The sequence below is a fragment of the Capricornis sumatraensis genome, chromosome 15 (genome assembly GCF_032405125.1).
Source record: "Capricornis sumatraensis isolate serow.1 chromosome 15, serow.2, whole genome shotgun sequence".
In the NCBI taxonomy this organism is placed as follows: Eukaryota; Metazoa; Chordata; class Mammalia; order Artiodactyla; family Bovidae; genus Capricornis; species Capricornis sumatraensis.
The window spans coordinates 19520858-19541569 of NC_091083.1; the positions used below are offsets into that span (position 1 = coordinate 19520858).

At 49.9% G+C, this 20712-nt stretch overlaps 1 protein-coding gene across 1 annotated transcript; it reads left to right on the plus strand.

The window, feature by feature from the left end:
• Nucleotides 1-1669: 1669 nt before the first annotated feature.
• Nucleotides 1670-19456, plus strand: ECHDC3 (enoyl-CoA hydratase domain containing 3). The gene is made up of 5 exons (XM_068987212.1): nt 1670-1935; nt 7175-7296; nt 8716-8813; nt 12324-12524; nt 15850-19456. Exons 1-5 carry the CDS (start codon nt 1766-1768, stop codon nt 16159-16161), a joined length of 903 nt encoding a protein of 300 aa, XP_068843313.1. The 5' UTR covers nt 1670-1765; the 3' UTR covers nt 16162-19456.
• Nucleotides 19457-20712: the final 1256 nt, after the last annotated feature.

Here is a 20712-nt window from a genome sequence, read left to right on the forward strand (position 1 = left end):
CCTTATGTGTGTGTTGCTGGGGGTGGGGGTGGGGGCGCTGTAAGGGGAGGGGTCGTTCTACAGACTAGGGAGGAATCTTGAGGGCCAGACCTTCCCTTCCAAGGGTCATGCAAATCTCCAGACTCTGTGAATTCAGTGAATACAGTTCAGTTCAGTTTAGTTCAGTCGCTCAGTCGTGTCCGACTCTTTGCAACCCCATGAATTGCAGCATGCCAGGCCTCCCTGTCCATCACCAACTCCCGGAGTTCACCCAGACTCACATCCATCGAGTCAGTGATGCTATCCAGCCATCTCATCCTCTGTCGATCCCTTCTCCTCCTGCCCCCAATCCCTCCCAGCATCAGAGTCTTTCCCAATGAGTCAACTCTTCGCATGAGGTGGCCAAAGTACTGGAGTTTCAGCTTTAGCATCAGTCCTTCCAAAGAACCCCCAGGACTGATCTCCTTCAGAATGGACTGATTGGATCTCCTTGCAGTCCAAGGGACTCTCAAGAGTCCTTTCCAACACCGCAGTTCAAAAGCATCAATTCTTTGGTGCTCAGCTTTCTTCACAGTCCAACTCTCACATCCATACATGACCACAGGAAAGACCACAGTGACACCGGGACTCATCACACTTGAGCTTTCAGCCACAGGACTGCTGTCTGGTGCCAGACACCTGGAGCCTGGAAAGGGCCTCCCTCTCCTTCCTTGTGTGTGTGCTCCCTCGCTCAGTTATGTCCGACTCTTTGTGACCCTATGGACTGTAGCCTGCCAGGCTCCTCTGTCCATGGGATTCTCCAGGCAAAAATACTGAAGTGGGTTGCCGGCCCTCCTCCAGGGGATCCTCCCAACCCAGGGATCCAACCCACGTCTAAACTGCATCTCCTGCATTGGCAGGCGGATTCTTTACCCCTGTGTCACCTTGGGAAGCCCCCATACTACTCGTGATGTTAGCCAAAGGCCTAGAAGCATTGAAATGCACCCTCCTTGGTGCACTGAAAAAACACTGGATACAAATTAGATCCCACAGGTTTTCCATAAGAGAAGACACAGAGCATTCAAAAGCCAGTGCCCGAGTGGGACACAGGTCCTGTAGTGACCTGGGACCACCTGCAAGGCCCGGGATAGGATGAGTAGGATGAAACAGTTTGTAAAAAAAAAAAGCAGCGTCCTGTAGCTCACATCATTCGCTTCCTGATGGCGCTCATTTTTCTTCTGATCTAGGCAAACCACCACGTTCTTGATGTTGTAGCAAAAGGGAACAAGCCAGCCCACGCCTCGCCTCCTTTAAACCCCTTCATCTGACCTTGCTAAGGCAAACAAACCTCAGAGCGCGCCTGCAGGTTTTGAGTTGTTCACCCCAGGCCCGACCTCTCAAGTCCTCCGGGGGCAGGGCGCCAGGGCCTCGGGGGCGGGGCGACACGAGGGGCGGGGTCATAGGCGAGGTAGGGATTTCGGGGGCGGGGCGCCAAGGGCAAGGGGCGGGGCAAGGGCGGACGCGGCGCCAGGGGCGGTGTTACGCGGGCGGAGCCTCGGGGCGCACCCGGAGGACTCGCGGCCCCAGCGCTGGACGGGGAGGGGCGGGGCGGGGCGGAGGGGAAAGGACTGGGGAGAAGAGTCGGGTCCCAGCTTGGGCCCGGGGTCCCGGATCCAGTTTTGCCCGCGGCCTGGAGCGATCGAGGCGCAGCGGCCCGGCCGGCACCCAGGCCCATCGGAGGGCCCAGAGCCCGCGGGCCCCGGCGTCGAGCTCAGCAGCGTCCGATTCCGGCGCGTCTCTAGCCGCCATGGCTGCGACCGCGGGCCTGCGGGCCTTGGGAGCGAAGGGGTCGGGCTGGCTCCAGCGCGGTCCGTGGGCTCCACTCACCACCGGCTTCTGCAGCGGGGGGCCGGCCGGGATCGGGCGGCCGGAGCCGGGGCCGCGACCCACCATCGTGCGGCAGCGGGACGGCATCAGGTCAGCGGCCCGCCTGGGTGCGGGGCTGTTCCCCGGGGGGTGGCCGGCGGGACCCAGGAAGAGAGAGGGGCGCAGGAGGCCGGCTGCCAACCGTGCCACCCCACGCAGAGTCCAGAGCGGCTCCGTCGGTGGTCAGCTCCGCCCGCCGCAGAGCCCAGTTTATCCATCGCAGTCCATCTGTTCGGCGGGAGTGTCCGACGTGAAAAGAATCCGCGGATGCGGCGTTTACAGAGGTCCCTTGGCTGGTCTCAGTGGCCTCTGGGACCCTGCAGGATTCACACCGAGGATTTAAGTGGGGCTGCCTGCGACGGTGCCAGCACTGCTCCTAAACCCCAGACCGAGTCGACCTCGCATTTGGACTCAGCGTGGGCAGCCATATGGGAGGCCCCTCCGCTGCTGTGCCTTTGAGAAAGCCCTTCATAGAGGGCTCTGGGCCTCACAAACGTGACGTGGCTCCAAGGCGCAGTCAGGCTTAGCCGAGCTGCTCCTTGGCCCGCAGCCAGAAGTGCCCACGTGGGCGGTAAATAAATAGGACGAAGGACACACTGTACTGAGCTCTGCCCTTTGGCTCAACAAGCCTAAACCCCTTTTACAAAAACATACCTGGGCGCACACTTGAAACTGGACTGTGGAGTGGTAAAGGCAGAAGGCCTTCAGCTCCATCCAGGCCTCACCTTGACGACTGCCTGGCCCAAGCACGAGTGCAGAGGGAGGCCTACCTGACATGTCTTGAGTATTTAGACCTTACAAATCAAGCAAACTGCAAGATAGGTCAATATATTTCCTTCTGTCCTGACAAGTAGGCAGTCCTAAAATCTGGTGTGTGCGAGTGCACAGTGCTGAATTGCCTGATTTTTTGCCGCCCTATGGGCTGTAACCCAGCAGGCTCCTTTGTCCATAGACTTTTGCATGCAAGAATACTGTAGTAGGTTGCCACTTACTTCTCCAGGGGATCTTCCCTACCCAGGGATTGAACCCACATCTCTTGTGTCTACTGCATTAGAGGGCAAGGTTTCTTTACCAGCTGAGCCAGCAGTGAAGCCCAAGACTTGGAAGGCTGTTTGAGTCCTCAGGCTCCGAGGAGCTCCCCCAAAGCAGTGGAGAGCACTCTTGGCCTGCAGCTTTGTTCTGTGCTTCCCACCCTGCCCTGGCACTCCTCACCTCTCCCCCACTCCATCCTGATGCTCTGTCAGGGTCTTGGCACACAGGTCCCAGACATCCTGTGCAGCATGCCCACAGTCTGTCCACTCCTTCACCCCCTACACTCAGCTGCTCACAGCCACCCCGTAGGCCTTAGGGTGCCCACTGCAAAGCCATGGAATTCCAGGGTTTCAGGTGACTTGCAGTGGGGTGTGGAAGGGTGTGGTGATTTCCAGGTGCACACATCTCAACATCCCACTGGACTCCTTGCTCGCCAGGAGGGGTACCGCTGGAAGGGGGCCCATCGGAGCAGAGTTCTCCAAAGTGCAGGGCCAGGGCAGGGGCCCTACTTGCCCATTTTTACGGGTGAAGTAGGGCCCTTAAAAAACTCTGTTTCTTCAAATCTGCCCATTTGGCACGGCAGCCAGATGACAGAAGATGTTGTTGATTCTCCAGTGTGTGTGTATGTGTTTTCAGTTGCTCAGTCGTGTCCGACTCTGTGACCCCATAGGCTGTAGGCCATCAGGCTCCTCTGCCCATGGGATTCTCTGGGCAAGAATACTGGAGTGGGTTGCCATTTCCTCCTCCACAGGATCTTGCCAACCCAGGGACCAAACCCACATCTCCGATGTCTCCTGCAATGCAGGTGGTTTCTTTACCACTGAATCACTGGGGAGGCTCCCCGATTCTCCAGAGGTAAAATATACATAAATAAGAAAGGAGGATGTCAGGAATGGTTTAGTAGGAGGGAAGCAAGCCAGCACTAAAGCAGAACGATGTCAGGCACTGAGGGGTGAGCTGCAGCCACTCACTGAAGTGTCCCTTTCAACAGCCGCCCCTGTGCTGCCTCCTGTGAGGGCCAGTGCTGAGTGTGGTGCTGTGCTCGGTGCTGCACGCTCCTCACCCCCAACCCTCCCTACAGCCACCAGGTGTTATAGATCACGTCATCCCTGCTTGACAGTGAGGAAATGAGTTCAGAGGACGGCCTGCCGGAGGCCACACAACTAGGAGGCAGGAGGGCTGACAGTGAAAGGCCCATCTGCCTCCAAAGCTGCCCCCACTCCTGCTGAGCCATTCCAGGGTGCTCACCACTTGGGTTTAAAAGAGATGCCAGGAAACTAGACGAGGTGAAAATCCACAGCAATTGGTGGAACTGGCCTTGCAAAATAGAAGTGCTCTTTTTGGTCATGAATTCAACCAACAGATACATGTTGAGTGTCTCCTCCGCATGGGAGCCTGGCAGCGTCTTGCCCCACAGACCTGTGAGTGGTTTAAGACAACGGGATAGACTCCAGGCAGCTCACTGAAGCATATACAGGGACCATCTCTTGCCTTGTAAATGGAAAGTTTACATTTTTATCACCTGCCCTGGTGGTGACCTCACTGTAAAGGAGATCCCCTTTCGAAAGGGGTGGTGTTAAAGCTCCAGGTGCAAGACAAGGTAGCTGCTGGGGAATTCAGACCAGCGAGATTCTCAGGAGGTGTTACCCACTGGGTTTGATGACCTTTGACATGGAACGGAGCAATCGGGTCTCAATAACCCGTTGAACAGCAATCCAGGATGGCTTTCTGAGATAAGCAAAGACAGGGGGTCTGTTTGGTCACTGGGAAAAGGAGGCTTAAGGGGCACCTTGGCGGGAGAGTCCAGAAGCCATGCTAGTGAACTTGTGGGTCTGGAGCTCAGAGGTTTGAACTGAGGCGAAGATTGGGCATGGTCAGCACAGAGGTGTAGCTGATGCTAAGGCCACTGGGAAGTTGCCTGGGAGGAGTGTATGGAACAGGAAGAGAATCCTGAGGATTGTGGCATCTAGAGGTGAGCAGAGGGTGAGGAGCCCATCCCCAAAGTCAAGAAGGAGTGGCCAGAGAAGCACCAAAAAAACGAGAGAGGAGTAACGTGCTTCCAGAAGGCAGGTGGGATCACAGCAGCGTTGGGTTTAGTTTTGGCAATCGGGATTCTTGGTGGCAACAGCCTTAGTGGAATGGCAGGAACAGAAGGCTGGTGATACGGGGCTGAAGAGCAAACTCGCAATTCAGAGCACACTGACAGGGTGTGTGACGCTCAGGCCAAAGGATTAATGGGACACACAGCAAACCACGGGCATCTGAGGACTGGCATCTTTTTACACAATTTTGCCCAAGGCCTTAGGATTTAATTTAAGCCTATGTCACCGATGGGAGGGCAGCTTTTTAGGTTTGTCACAGTGAGCACACTAATTATTTTACTGGAAGGTTTATCAGCAGTCTCCACCACCGCCAGAATATAGGTTTCTGGGGCTGTCAGCATATCAGCTATGAGTCATTTCTGTGCTTAGGAGAGAGTATGAGAAACCAAATGATGACTATCACAACCACCTAAAGATGGCAGCAAAACCAAAGTGGCATTCTGGAGAAAATGGTTATTCTTAATGCTCCAAAATAAATTCAGTCATCGATGGGTTTCCCAGAAAACAGAGGCACAGAGGCTATTTAAGGAGGATGCCAGGTGACACACACCGCAGTGGAAATACCAGATACAGAATGAGGAAGGCAGAAAAACACAGCCGGAGACAGCTGGGAAACAAAACACACAACAATCACCTGGCGTCTAGCTTGCTGACCGTCCCTTAGAAGAGCAAACACAAGACATTTCTGCGTGCAGGCAGCAAGGTGACAAGCCAGGTTATTCCCACCAGCTCATGGAGAACCGTAAAACAGCAAGCAAGCCTTTGAACGCTGGTTTTTGAGGGACAACATGGCCGGGAGACCCTCTTGCTGCAACGGTTCTGCACGTAGCACCCCGTTCTCAGACAGCAGGAATGATTTTGCTGGCTGACACAGTGTCACTACAGGAAAGGTAGGGAGATGCACATGTCGGCTGGCGTCTGCACCTCGGCTGCCTCTTCCATGGTGTTGTGGGGAGGAGATTCGGGGGGCGTGTTTTCATTCCTGGCTCCTTTTCCACCTATTCGTTCTGAAGAACAATGGAAAGAAGCAGGTTAAAGGTGGCACTGCATGTCGGCCTCCTCCAGCCCCCACCTGTCTTACGCTCCATGCAGCCACTCAGCCTGGGTGGTGATTGTGTTGAAACTTCTGCGCCTTGCCCTTTCTGTGGAGGTGGCAGTAATAGTTCCGAGACAGACGGGGAAAAAAAGGGAAACAACTCAAGAGCAAGGGCAAAAAAGCCCCCACATTTCAGGTAGTCCCCTTGTTTTGACTGAGCTGTCACTCCAGAGAGTTAACAAACCCTCTCCTCTGAGTGCCCACAGCTCTCTTTTCCAGGGTTTTAAAAATAGGTCCCCAACCCCTCCTACATTGCTGGTTGGAATGTAAATTGGTGCAGTCACTATGGAGAACAGTATGGAGGTTCCTTAAAAAAAAAAATAGAACTACCATATGACCTGCAATCCCACTCCTGGGCATATATCGGAGAAAACACGATTCGAAAGGTTACATGCACTCCAGTGTTCATCGCAGCACTGTTCACAATAGCCAAGACATGGAAGCAGCCTAAGTGTCCATCGACAAGAATGGTAAAGAAGATGTGCGGCATATACATATATATATAATGGAATACTCCTCAGCCATTAAAAAGAATGAGATAATGCCATTTGCAGCAACATGGATGGACCTAGAAAGTGTCATACTGAGTGAAGTAAGTCAGAGAAGGAGAAATATCATATGCCATCCTTTATATGAGGAATTTAAAAGGAAATGATACAAAAGAACTTAACTACAAAACAGAAAGAGCCTCACAGACTTAGAAAATGAACTTATGGTTGTTAGGAGGAAGGGATAGTTAGGGAATCGGGGATGAGCATGTGCACACTGCTATATTTAAAATGGATAACCAGCAAGGACCTACTATATAGCACATGAAACTCCACTCAATGTTATATGGCAGCCTGGATGGGAGGGGCTGGGGAAGAATGGATTACATGTATATGTATGGCTGAGTCCCTTCCCTGTTCACCTGAAACTGCCACAACTTTGCTAACTGGCCATACCTCAATGCATAGTACAAAGTTAAAAGAAAAAAAAAAAACAACTCCCAAATTGCTGCAGGGGTCCTCATTTGTTTTGACTGGCACCCAACCCAGTAATTATAAAATGTTCTTTGCAGGAGCATCATCTTGAGTGATCCAAAGAGAAGAAATGCGCTGTCATTGGCCATGCTGAAATCTCTCCAGAGCGACATACTTCATGAAGCTGAAAGCCAGGATCTGAAGGTCATTATCATTTCAGGTATTGATGAAATGTCCATCCTCAGCATTCTGCAGAACCCAGAAGAGGTGTCTCAAATTTCTGTAGTTAACTAGGGCATTAATTTGAAGCTCCTAAAATTGTACATGGCAGGAACCTTGGTCCTGACACTATCTGCTGTGGAAATTATAGCAAACATTACTGTGCAGTAAAAGTATGTGTTTCCATTTTTGGTGGATACTGAACATTGCCACACGAGGCTATGCTGAGAACTGATGTCCTTGTGGGCCCTATGCGATGGGTTTAATCGCCAATCCTTTTGGTAGACTGCCTGGTCGGCTAGGACCAGGCTGTTAGGACAGACGGTGGGTTTGTCTTCCGACTCTTGCCAGGCTCTCAGCTGAGATGTACAGCCTTCTTCAGTGGTGCCAGAACGTGTGCCAGATTTTGCCCAGTTCTTTCCTTGCTCTTTTTTCCAGTAAGAATTTTTAGCAGATGAGCTGGTAATGATGGTGGTGGTATAAATAATAACAACATCAGTATTTTAAAGCAGCCGCAGACGAGTAATATGGAAACTGCTCTGTGATGCTTTTGTATTTCTTTAATTAAGGATCAGTGTTTCTGGAGAATGTGACCTTCTATAAGTCGTTGAATATACATTTTCAACTGTTTTATGTGGTGAAGAAAAAAGAAATACAGCTGGTAGAGATCAGCAGTCCTCTGACTGCTGTAACCCAGATACGTTGAAGGCAGCTCACTTCCAAATGACACTGTTCCTTGGCTTGCTTAAAGGGAACAGCACTTCCTGTCACAATTGCCGTGATCAGAGGAAATGTAAAATGTTACCAGCTCATCATGGGATCACATTTTGCTGTTGTTGTTAATGACAACGACAATTAAACCACCTCCTCAAGTCCCTAGTTTATAAAACAAAGGCATTCTCTTCATCTCCTGACCTTCCTGATTGCAGCCCTTGGGGTAGACTAATAGATAGGGATGCTGCCAAAGGCTCTGGTGGATTTCTGTGGCCCTGGGTGAGTTGATACACTCAGGCCAGGCCAAGTCTCAAAAAACAAAGCTGAGACCAAAGGAACAACTCTGAAGATGGCTGGTTGCTGAGCTCAGTTGGTTACCAAGGCTTCTCCTTTTCATAATGCGTATTTTCACTGGTTTCCACCAGGGACCTTTTGAGAGCCCTCCCCTTGTGCGGTCATCATAAAATACTGGCTATAGCTCTTCCAGCTAGCTTGAATTATTCTTATCAAAATCAGGCCATTAACTTTCTCTAAAGCTGTTTCCATAGTGAAAGAAATATAAAACAGAAAAGAAACAACTTTCTCTAAGTGTCCAGAGCATCAATTCGATCACTCCCTGCATTTATTCACTGGACAGGTAAGTGACTGTCCCAGCTCTGGCTGTTTACATCTTTGTTTTTTCTTTTCTCAACTGGAAATGTTGCAGCTGAAGGGCCTGTATTTTCTTCTGGACATGATTTAAAGGAACTGACGGACGAACAAGGCCGAGATTATCATGCAGAAGTATTTCAAACTTGTTCTGAGGTAAGCCAGAGTGATGGTCAACATTGCAAGCCTGAGAGTGATAACTGTATTAAATACTGAATTAGGCTTCTAGTTTACAGATAAGTATCTAAGCTATGATATGTCACCACTGCAGAACTACTGAAAACTCTGTGGTCACTGGTGAACCCTTCCTCCAAGCAAATATTTGGTTTCAACTTTTCAGAAGTGACTGTGGTTAGCATTTGATCATGCAGTGGGCCAAAGAAAGGAAAACACACATTGCTACTAAGAGTTGCCATCCCTGCCTTACAGGATACATCTTGGTATCCACGTCTTAAGTAAGAAATAGAGAGTAGAACTGTACCTTTTTTAGAAAAGAAGGACCTAAGATTATTACAATTTTTAAAGTTTTAAACTAAAACAATTCTGTCAACGGGAAAGAGAGCATTCATAACAATAATGATTTTAAAAATTATTTCCAAACCCTTCTTTCAACTAACCTTTATAATCACTGCCTCCAAGTAGGAAAATTAACCTCTTCATTTTTCCTCTTCTCCCTTTTTCTGTCTCTTTAACCACATTAAGAAGGGAAATTGACAACAGATATAGAGGAGGAAGGGGGTTCCCTGGTGGCTCAGTGGTAAAGAATCTGCCTGCCAATGCAAGAGATGCTGGTTCAAACCCTGGGTGGGGAGGATGCCCTGGAGAAGGAAATGGCAACCCATTCCGGTATTCTTGCCTGGAAAATCCCATTGATAGAGGAGCCTGGCGGGCTACAGTCCACAGGGTCGCAAAGAGTGGGACACAACTTAGTGACTAAACAACATCAACAACCTATCGGAGGAAGAACAAAACTGGGGATGACTTATACATGTGTCAGATCAACCGGGTAATCAGAAACATAGAATCCACCTTAGGTAACGCACTGTCCATTTAATGAGCATCTCCTGAGCGCCTGCTGTATGTATACCTGCAAGATACTGAGGGAAACAGAGGGAAAAGAGAATTTCCAGCCGACCTGAAAACTGGAAATCGACTTGAGAAAGAAGATGTATAAAGCAGTTTCATAACCTGAACCCTAGGAGTACTTCACCTAATTTCTCCTTCATACATTTACTTATTCATTCATTTCTTTGGTCATTAATGATGCAACAAATACTTGAGGGGACCTTTAATGTAGACCAGACAGAAGTGAACATCAGAGAGGGGAAGGGGAAGGTGACTGGGATACGTTCTTGTTTTCCTTGCCCTTCCAGAAACCCCTAAGGAGATCATAGTTTTCGTTTTGTGGAGGGACAAACCTGAAAAGTGATTGACTTGACTTCATAGAGATGGAAGCAAGTCAGAGCCAAGACCTGGTCTTTCGTTTCACATTAATAATGTTTATGGGACATTCTGCTGTTTGTTTGCTACGACTTGGTGCTTTTAAAAGTTAATTTCCTACTGATATGTTTGGCCAAATAGAAAATCAGCAAAGAGAACCAGCAGAGCCCTTCCATCTTCCCCTAAATGGCCTGCTTTTGTCACTTTGCTGTGATACCTTCATGAACTGAGATCTTAAACAGCAAAAGGCCACAGGGGAGCCGAGCTTCTTCGGAGGACAAAGGCGAGGTTTCTTGGAAGCTTCTACCATATGGATGCCCCCGATCACTGAAAAAGACACAGACAGGACCTTGTCCTGACATAGTAAAAGAGAAGTTGAAGTGTATTGACTTCTTTAAGACTTTGTCTAAGAAAATAAAATCGTCCTGATAAGTCTGAGCACCATGAACTTGTGCAAGATTTCAGTTTGCAAGTGTTACCAGCAGGCAGATTGGCACAGAATGAGGCCAATACTTCCTTATTTTGTTCCTGCATGAGAAGAGGTGAGGGCTTCCCTGGTGGCTCAGACGGTAAAGAATCCGCCTGCAATGTGGGAGTCCTGGGTTTGATCCCTGGGTTGGGAAGATCCCCTGGAGGAGGGCATGGCAACCCACTCCAGTATTCTTACCTGGAGAATCCCCATGGACAGAGAAGCCTGGTGGGCTACAGTCCATGGGGTCATAAAGAGTTAGACAACTGAACAACTAAGCATGCACAAGAAGAGGGGATGGTGGAAAGGAAGGAAGATCCGTGGACTGGTTCCGCATCTGAATTTTACAGTAGATTCGTCACTGAACCGAAGTGCCACACGAGGGTTAATTACTTACACATCAAGAATGGGGCAAATTGAGGAGGAGAAGAAACACTTGGTCAGGGTAGGATACTTTTAATGTTAGCGATCTACTGGATTGCCTAAGTTATCACTCACCAGCTCGTGTGAAATCTCAGGCCTTCTTAGACGAAAGGCGGGAGACAGACTGTGCTGCCCGTCACAGCCAATGGACTTTTCACACCCTCAGTTGATCAGGCAACACATGACACGCAGAGCTGAAACAGCCTTTTCTGTCTTTGCAGTCAGACCTCAGAAGCTCTTATGCAGCCTCCTGGCTACCATAGTCCCCACCATCCCCACCCTACCTATAGGCACAAACCCCCTAAACCCACCAGCAATTTAGGGTGGGGGTATATATGTGCATTCCTCTGGAGGAGGGCCATTAGTATTTACCAGAATCTCAAAAGGTGACCCCCTTGAAGTCAAGAATATGATATCATATCCCCAAATATACAATTGGTCATTTTAGAATAAAGCTGACAAGTGCCAAATGTTCATGAACACAAAAGGTGAGTTCCTTAGGCAAAACCTGGGAACCCATGAAGGTCATTTTCCTTGGAGTGGCTGCTGGGAAGTCAACCCAGAGTCCCTGCTCCTCTCCCTCCAGCCAGGATTGAAGGGCAAACATTTTGCCACTGAAGTTACCATAGCAACACAATCAGTTAAGCATGTCAGGGAAAAGATGGAGAAATTAGCCAAGTTATTTCATAAGCTGCAAAAATGAGTTAAAGTTCGGGAGATTTGAAGGCAGGGGTCTCACGCGAGCCAGTTTCCAGCTCCCCTCTCTGTGTACTTTGGAATTTTACTTTGATGACAGTAGGATGTTCCCCCCATCTTAGTAGAAGTGAGAAAGAATCACAGTGGCAACTGGAGAAGTAATCAGTAAGGAAGTTGCCTCCCAGCTTTTAACATGAGAGCTCCACGCCGCCACCATTGGAACAGAGCTACTTGTTTCCCACAGTCACTCAACTGTCTTCTCTAGGGAGGTTGTGAGCAGAGTGGTCCAGGGGACAGCACCCTCACTGAAGTCATGCTCAGGGTCAGACTAGGGGCCTGGAGTCAGACAGAAACTGCTCAGACCCCACAGCCCCACTCTCTTGGGTCTGATGGCCTTAGGGAGTCACTTGCCTGGGGAGCCTTGGAGTCCTGGTTCCTTCCTCCTGGATCTCAAGGAGACCAAATCATACAGTCTGATTCACAGTTGAGATTTCATGCAACTTATTCTCCTTGGTCATAGAATCTGATACACTTATGCATTTGAAATGGGCTCTGAACAGTAAAATCACATAAAATAACAAGCTTTGACATCCACCTCACTTTTGGATGGAAGTGAAGCAGGTGTGTTTGCTCCTCAGGTCATGATGCTGATCCAGAACCACCCAGTCCCCATCATCGCCATGGTGAATGGCCTGGCCACTGCAGCTGGGTGTCAGCTGGTTGCCAGCTGTGACATTGCCGTGGCAAGTGACAAGTCTTCCTTTGCCACACCGGGCGTGAACATAGGGCTCTTCTGCTCCACCCCCGCAGTGGCCTTGGGGAGAGCAGTGCCGAGAAAGGTAACAACTCCCTGTCCCTTCCCCCCACCCCTCCTCCAGCCGCGACGTGAGTGCCTGTGAGGGTCAGTTCCAGAGCTTCGTTGTTGAAAGTACAGTGTGAGTCAGGACATTCTGCCCAAAGCAGAGCTGGCTAATGTGCTAATGTCTTGTTACAGGTTATCCCTGTAGCTGTCAGTTTGTAAATCACTGTTTTTCACTCTTGCCTGCTCCTCAGTACAGCTGGTTAAGTTTCCAGATTTGCTTTGTTTTCATAAAGGCAAACATCTTTTGCACTCATGTGAAATGCAATTGAGACACAGTTTTATGGCACAGAAAGGCTGCCTATGAGCTGTCATAGCATGGTGACATATGCCAGTATAAGAGGCTAGGACACTGTGTCACTGGCTTCCTGTGTGCTGACAATCCGTCTTGCTCCAGAATGCTTTGAAAGGAGCTGATACATTGAGTGTGTCACTTTTGTAGTGGCTGGAGGAACGTCCTGCACATGGTGTGTTGAACGTGCCCAGAGCTGTTCTGCCATCATTGACCTGAGTGAAGTCCACTTTCTTCACAAAGGTTTCCTCCTTCCTATAACATTGTAAGAGAGTGTTTACTGAATATCTCAAGTAAAAACTGGTGGTTTCCTCGTTCTAGAAAAATACATCCTCATTCTCAATTGAAAATCTGTTTTTAAAGGAGGGTCAATTCATAGGGCTTTCCAGGTGGCACTAGTTTTAAAGAATGTGCGTGCCAGTGCAGGAGAGGTAAGAGATCCTTCGTTTGATCCTTGGGTCAGGAAAAATCCCCTAGAGGAGCGCACGGCAACCCACTCCAGTATTCTTTCCTGGAGAATCCCATGGACAGAGGAGCCTGGCAGGCTATAGTCCATAGGATCGCAGAGTCAGACATGACTGAATTGACTTAGCATGCATGCATGCAGATTCATAGCAGGTGGGGAACCTAAACTGCTTTCTAGAATATATTTTCCATTTTAGCATCAACTAAGAAAATCAGCAGTTGCTTATAGCCTGAGGCACAAAAGAAATGAGACCCAAGGGAAATCAGGCCGAGGGACCAAGTTCAGGGGCACATGCTTGCCTTCCATGTGCCTCCTCATTAGCTTTTACAGAAATAGGTTTGTTAGAAAATTCTGATCACAGGTACCTACAAACACCCACACCATGAAAACCAGCTGGATGTGGGCTCCACGTAAGAGAAGGTGACCCTCAGAACACAACAGCTTGCTCCAGTATCCTCAGATTCAGGGGGTGTCTAGATCCCACCAGGATACACATTTACCTTAAGTGTTATATATTCAATAAATACTTAAGTCCCTATTCAGCGCCAGGACCTTAAATTAAAACACATCACAAAGATATTGTCAGAGCTTATGAACAATTTTATAATTGTTATAATTGCCAATCAAATCTCATCTCCAGGCCTTTTGCACATTAAAGATGGTGGCTGTCTGCTTGGCCAACCTGCCACTGCTCAGTTTCAACCCCTGACATTCTGGAAGGTTCTATGTTGAGGCCTTTGATACCTTTAAATCAGCCCTTACTGTCCAGATAAGAATCTGCTGCTGTTTAGTTATTCAGTCATAACAAACTCTTTTGCCGACCCCATGGGCTGTAGCCTGCCAGGCTCCTCTGTCCATGGGACTTCTCAAGGTAAGAATACTAGAGTGGGTTGCCCTTTCCTTCTCCAAGCTAAGACTGTATTCTTTCTCAAAACAAGGCTTAAAATCTCTTAAAATCAAGACTTGCAATTGAGTCCTGGAAACTTACAGGTTGATCATATGTGTCAACCTTTAAATTCGTTTTTCAGAAGAAAGAAGGAGGGAAAAATGCGACAAAAACAGGCCTTAAATTCCCAGGGAACCGAACCAAGTGGCTTAAACTTCACCTGGGTCGTGGCCCCTCTAAGAGGAAAACCAGGGAGTCATAGAGATCTAAACTTGACCCAGACACACCTGCCTGGTCGATACTTGCCTGCACCCCTCGGGGACATATTGTTACAGCGGCCACCGACTATACCGGTGACGGGGCGCATCCCGGTAAACATCCGCCGGGAAGCAAAACCTTCTCAAACCTAGCGGGTGCCTCTGCACACCGGCCCAGCCCGGAAGCTCCGCCCTTTTCACGCTGGCTGCGGCAGCAGGCGTGTTTCGCCAGTGCCCTCTGCTGGTCGTCGTAGGGAACTGCCCGGCTGTGAGGCGGCTGCCGCCTTTTGTCCACCGGACCAGCATCCGTGGCGAGGAGCTCTCGTGTGCCAACCAGACTGAACCAAACAGACTGAAACTGGGCGTGAATCATTTACCCCACGTGCAAAGTGCCCCCGCCCCCGGCGTGACTTCAACATGCATCTTCATTGCACCTTATAAACAACCTTCTTGGTGCGGGTGCTCCCTCCCCCAGAGCTGGCCTCTCCCAGCCCCTCAAATAGTGGGTACCATGGGCTCCGACAGCACGGTGAGAGACCAGAGCCCCCGCTTCCCAGACCAGCCATGTCTCCGTGTGGGAACACGCGCTTCCCCGTGTTTATCCACACAGTCGGAGCTCTGTGTATCTGGGGAATCTGAGTTCTAATCGTCTAGTTAATCAGAACCTGCACGCTGGAGAGTGTTAAGTGACAGCCCAGCTACCCAGCCCGTGTGCAAATCACCAGAGAGTTGGGGAATGGGGGTCTCCGTGGAAGCTGTGTCCCCTTCTGACCTGGCCTCTGAAGGACTGTAGCATCGCCTGTCTGTACTCTGTTTGCCTCGATCCGTCTATTCCTTAATTCACTCACCAAGAGACTTCCCTGGTGGTCCAGTGGTTAAGACTTCAAGCTCCCAATACAGGGGGCCTGGATTGGATTCCTGGTCAGGGAACTAAACCCAGTATGCCGCAACTAAGACCTGGCACAGTCGGGGGAAAAAAAACACTCACCAATAAATATCCTATAAGCTGTCTACTATGTACAAGGTACTCTTCTGGTGCAGTGAAAAAAGAAGTCTCTGACCTAGAGAGGTTCACATGCCAACAAAGGAGGTAATACAATAAACAAATGTAAAATATATATTAAGTGTGAAAGTGCAAAGGAGGAAAATGCAGCCTGAAAGAGGAATGGTGCTGGGGTCTGATTTGCAATGACATGTGACCGGAAGGAGATGAGGAGGGTCCCCCTCATCTGGGCACTTGCAGATGCCATCCCTGCCAGAGTCTGGGGACGGAGGACCTTAGGGGTGATGGGCGACATAGTGTCTGAGGAGGAGGTAACTGGGCCGAGGCTGTCAGGAGAGTGAACAGGAGCAGGTGGGGCCCAGGTTGCAGGACGACTTGGTAACAGCCCCATCTCCCCGCAGGTGGCCTTAGAGATGCTCTTCACTGGGGAGCCCATCTCAGCCCAAGAGGCCCTGCTTCACGGGCTGCTGAGCAGGGTGGTGCCAGAGGAGAGGCTGGAGGAGGAGACCATGAGGATTGCGAGGAAGGTGGCCTCACAGAGCCGGCCGGTGCTGTCACTGGGCAAAGCCGCCTTCTACCGGCAGCTGGCCCAGGACCTCAGGACTGCCTACCACCTCACCTCCCAGACCATGGTGGACAACCTGGGCCTGCCGGATGGCCAGGAGGGGGTCAAGGCCTTCCTCCAGAAGAGGAAGCCCATCTGGTCACACTGAGCAGCCTTATCAGAGGAACTGGGGGCCGTGAGCCCAGTGGGCAGTGCTCAGGACCCCACCACCCCATGCTCAGCCTTCCAACCCCCAACCACCGCCGCTGCCTTGCGACTGTAGCTGTCAGTCTGCTTTTCCAGCATTAGTGATGGTCTCAGTGAACATGGTCTGTGTTAGGAGCCACGACTCCTCGGGGGAGGGGTGACCTGGAGATTCGGGCAGCAGTGTCAGCAGAAGGGCCGTGCGCACCTCAGCTGAGCTGGCTGTGTGAGAAAGCCCACCCGTGATGCTCCTCCTGGGACCTTAGGTGAGAGGACGCCCCGCAGGGGAGAAGGTGCCGTAAACGGAGGCAGGAAGGAAGGATTTCAGCCTGTCTCTTACCAGAAAGTATCCCCCAAGGTGGACGTGTTGCTGTTTGCCTTCATCAGGTGAAGCATTTCAAATCTCCACCAAGATACCCTTCACTCTGAAAATCTTCGTTCTTTTGAAAAATAATCACACCTGTGGCTTTGGGATACTCTTTGGGGTCTTTGAAAGATTACCTATTTAGTGAGACTAATCATTTTATGTTCCCAACCAAACTGTAAGCTGCTGAGAGAAGATCAGTTAGCTCTTTCTTTGATGCCTGTGCTAATGGACATCTAGCCGGTGCCTGGTGCTTCTGTAATGAAGGTCCCGGTACTGGGGCCCTGGACTCTGGACTGAGAATTCGAGCATTGCAGAAGGGAAGGAGGGACACAGAACACACATCGTACCCACGAAGAATCATCTACTCCGAAGCATTCCCAAGCTCTGCTCAGCTTCCAGCAAAGAATCCAGACTAGCTTCAAGTGTCTGAGTTCCCCAAAGATGGTTTAGGACCTGAACATCTTACTTTCTGGCTTCTGGTCCATTTAGGTTCCAGAAATGTCCTAGACCTCTGGTCATGCCTGGGGCTGATTTTTTTTTTTTTTTAAACCTACCCGTTGAGTGGCCGTAAGTATAATTAGTATGAAAAACAGAACCTTGAGGCTCCACCAACTGGTTCTCATTCTAAGCCAGTGGGGCAAGCAGCCCCTGGAAGGGCAGTCTCCTAGTGGGTTTCTGTTGAGATTGGATTTTTTTTTTTTTTCTTGCCAGAGTCTAGAAAGGTGACAGAGTGTTTTCTTGGAAAGGAGAAGCTTGTTACTAAGAATGTTCCTCAGATGAAGAGAGATCATCAGAGCCACCACCAGTACATGCCAGACCCCTATACGTCCTCATTCAGTCCCCACCAGAACCACGCTGAGCAGGGCCACCATCACCTCCAGCTTGCAGACGAGTGGTGGAGACTTGGTAGAGTGAGTGCCCCAGGCTCTGTCTGCTGATAAAGCTGTGGGTGCCCTCCCCAGGCTGCCCACCTTGTGGGGGAGCCTGGGCTGCAGTGAGGCGGGCCTGCGGACTTAACTGCCTCCGGGCAGCCTTTCAGAACCCAGAGCTGGATCAAGCACGCCCCCTGCTGGAGGACTTTGCAAGCTCACCGGCGACGTGGGATTTTACTATTGGCAAACCACCAGTGCCGTTTTGTTGTTTTACTAGGAATCTGACAAACAACGGGCTGATATTCCAGACCAGGCTGTGAAGGACTGGCCGTGATGATCTGCTCACTAATAACGCCGCCTTCGGGTTGCCCGCCGTGGGGGTCATTGTGCGGCCATCTCAGACCCCACAGTGAAGAGAGCAAAACTTTCTCCCACGTCCCAGTGAAAACCAAAAGCTGCCTTTCCAGTTTCTGTACGCGCTGCACAATAGCTTCCAACCAGGAAATTCTCAGGCCTCCAGGCTGGCTTCCCAGCCTGTGAGCTGAAGTGCCCTCGGGGGACGCACTATAAATCCTAATAATCGTCAGAGCGGAAAATAATCCTGGAATAAAACCTGCTACCCAACCACCAGTGTCACATAATTCATCCCCAAGGCAGATATAAATTGGGGGTTAATTTGCATCTCTACTTCCTTCCACTGGGACAGCGAATGAAAGCTCTCTGGTTGGCACACACGACGACCGCTTTTGGAAAGCGTGTGTTCACCTTTCCTTCTGCACCATCCGCTGCTCAGGGAGCTTCTCTGAGCTCAGGGGTCCCCGCGCCGGGAGGGGACGGGGCTGGAAAGTCAGTGAAAGGGGCATCTGCTCCCGCCCGGCCTGAGCCCCCGAGAAAACAGCGCGGATGCGTAATTTCACCGCAGCGACTGTGCGGAGACCCGCCAGATACGCTGAGCCAGGCTAACCTAGGAAGGAGCTCTCTGTGCTGCCCTGGTAGGTGAAGGCTCAGAGCAGTGAAGGCAGTGGCCACAGTCGAACCAGCATCTAGCTGACTGTGGATCCCCTGCCCCTGACACGGTACGTGTTCTCTTCTCCCCCAAAAGATCGCTGTTCCAGTCAAAAGAGACAGACGACCGACGCACTCAAAGGAAACCAATCAGAAACTGCTAAGCCGCAGCAATACAGCTTTGCTTACTTACCAAGGGAATTCCGAGGAAAGCACAGGTTTGACCTCGAAGAACACCAGGTTCAAGTCCCAGGTTTGCCACTAACCAGCCGTGTGACGGTGCGGGTGACGGGGCCTCTTTCAGCGCCCAGGTCCCCTTCTGTAAAAATGCCGCGTGGACCCTTTTGTCCTCCTGGTTGTGACATTGTGGATTCTGCAGCACTGGATTGGAAACTTGAAACAAGGCCGGAAAACAGGTAGCTTTGCCCAAAGAAAATGGTCTTCTACAAATGGACAAGCTAGATTTTTTCCTGGAAGTGGTGAAGAGTGAAAACACCTGATTACCCTGGAGAACAAGAACTCCATCACAGATCCTCCGTTCTTGGGAGCCACACCTGAACCTTTTAAAGGTGTCGGGCTAGCACGGTGGGCAGAGCTCTATCGAAACTGGCAATCACCCTAGTTTTGTCTGGTGGTGGTTTAGTCACTAAGTCATGTCAGACTCTTGCAACCTCATGGACTATGGCATGCCAGCCTCCTCTGTCCCGTGTCCATGAGATTTCCCCAGGGAAGAATACTGGAGTGGATTGCCATTTCCCTCTCCAGGGGATCTTCCCAACCCAGGGATTGAACCTGGGTCTCCTACATTGCAGGCAGATTCTTTACCGACTAATCCACCAGGGAAGCTTAGTTTTGTCTAGGGGCCCCCAACCTTTCCTCTCTGCTTTCTGCAAACCCACTGCACTAAGCTTTTAAATTGTTTTTAAATATTTGATTAATGAATGAGTATTCTTTCCTTGCAGTCATCAAGAGGCCAGGGTTGGTTGAAGTTGACCTATACCATTAATAAATTTGTGAAATTTCAGTCATGCAAGGGTTTTCTTTCATAGTCTGGAGCCCCAAATGTATCTTTCAGGTTCCACACAGAGGCCTCCAGAGAAACTGGCAGGCTATCATGGACCTGTAGGGTGTCTTGATGGGATGGCCTGGCCCTCTCTGGCTCCCTGGGGGAGAAGGAGATGGCTGTTGCCACAGGCAAGGCAGGGAGGAAGACTAGGGGCTGGGTGACTCCAGCGTTGTGGGGTTCATGTTCCCACCATGGATGTTCTGAAGTCCCCATTGATTTAATAATGATGTCTCAGCTTTGACCCAAAAACCAATTTGCAGGTATTTGTCTACACATTTAAGAAGTCTCTCGCTTCTATGTTCTATGTTTTCAATATATACCTTACCAAATTTTGTATCGAGGTGGTACTTACTACTTTAAGAAATTTCTAGGAATTTAGAAAGAGGCGGGGGAATGTGTGGGTCAAAGTGTCCTGTGATTTAAAGCTTACCAGAGCTTTGATTGATGAAGTGATTGCTCTATGGCAGGCACCATTTGAAGCATTTTTATGGATGTTAATACATAAATCCTCACAAAATCTCTGTGCACTAGGCTTTATGAACCTTATTCTACAGAAAAGAAACTAAAACACAAAGGTACTAGGTGACGTGCCTGTCATCACACAGCCAGCAGGGTTGAGTCTGAAATGCAGGGGTTCCACCCCTTGTACAGGCGTTTAGGTGGAGGCGACATCCCATCACTCTGTAGACACTCTTGTGCAGGAAGCACGCTGAATTGTTATTTTAACTCACAGTCTAGCGTATCATGCCCCCTGCGCTCCAGCACTGCAGGCCACACCAGTCGTGTTTGTCACTTATTTCTCAGAGCCTGGACGTTGCCCAGCACGGAGCAGATCTCCCATGAGATTTGCTGGGTCCACTTCAATGTAGGCAGGGCACAGTTCCCCCCAACCCCATCCAAGCTCAAGATAGAGACATGAGAAATTTCTTGAAAATTCTCAGACCATATTTTCTAAATCAGTTTTGCAAAGTTAAGCACTTGAACAGAATGTGAATGAAATCCATGTTTTCTCTGTATGTCCAGGAAAGCTTTATAGAGTTTCTGTGTAGGTTAGTATTCAGGAGTCACATTGGATGAAATCAGATCCAGGGGATTCCGAAAAGTCCATTTTCTTTCTTTAAAGCACAGCTGACACGTGTTTTGGCCTCCAAATGCTTACATTTCTGGTGATAAAACAGAGAGAGAAAAACTTATGGTTAGTTGGCA

What these genes read in the sequence shown, in the direction of transcription:
- ECHDC3 (XM_068987212.1), top strand. Translation starts at nt 1,766, where the DNA reads ATGGCTGCGACCGCGGGCCTGCGGGCCTTGGGAGCGAAGGGGTCGGGC. An exon ending in TATTTCAAACTTGTTCTGAG is followed by an intron (nt 8,814 to 12,323) that starts GTAAGCCAGAGT and finishes TTTGCTCCTCAG; the next exon opens with GTCATGATGCTGATCCAGAA. An exon ending in GGAGAGCAGTGCCGAGAAAG is followed by an intron (nt 12,525 to 15,849) that starts GTAACAACTCCC and finishes ATCTCCCCGCAG; the next exon opens with GTGGCCTTAGAGATGCTCTT.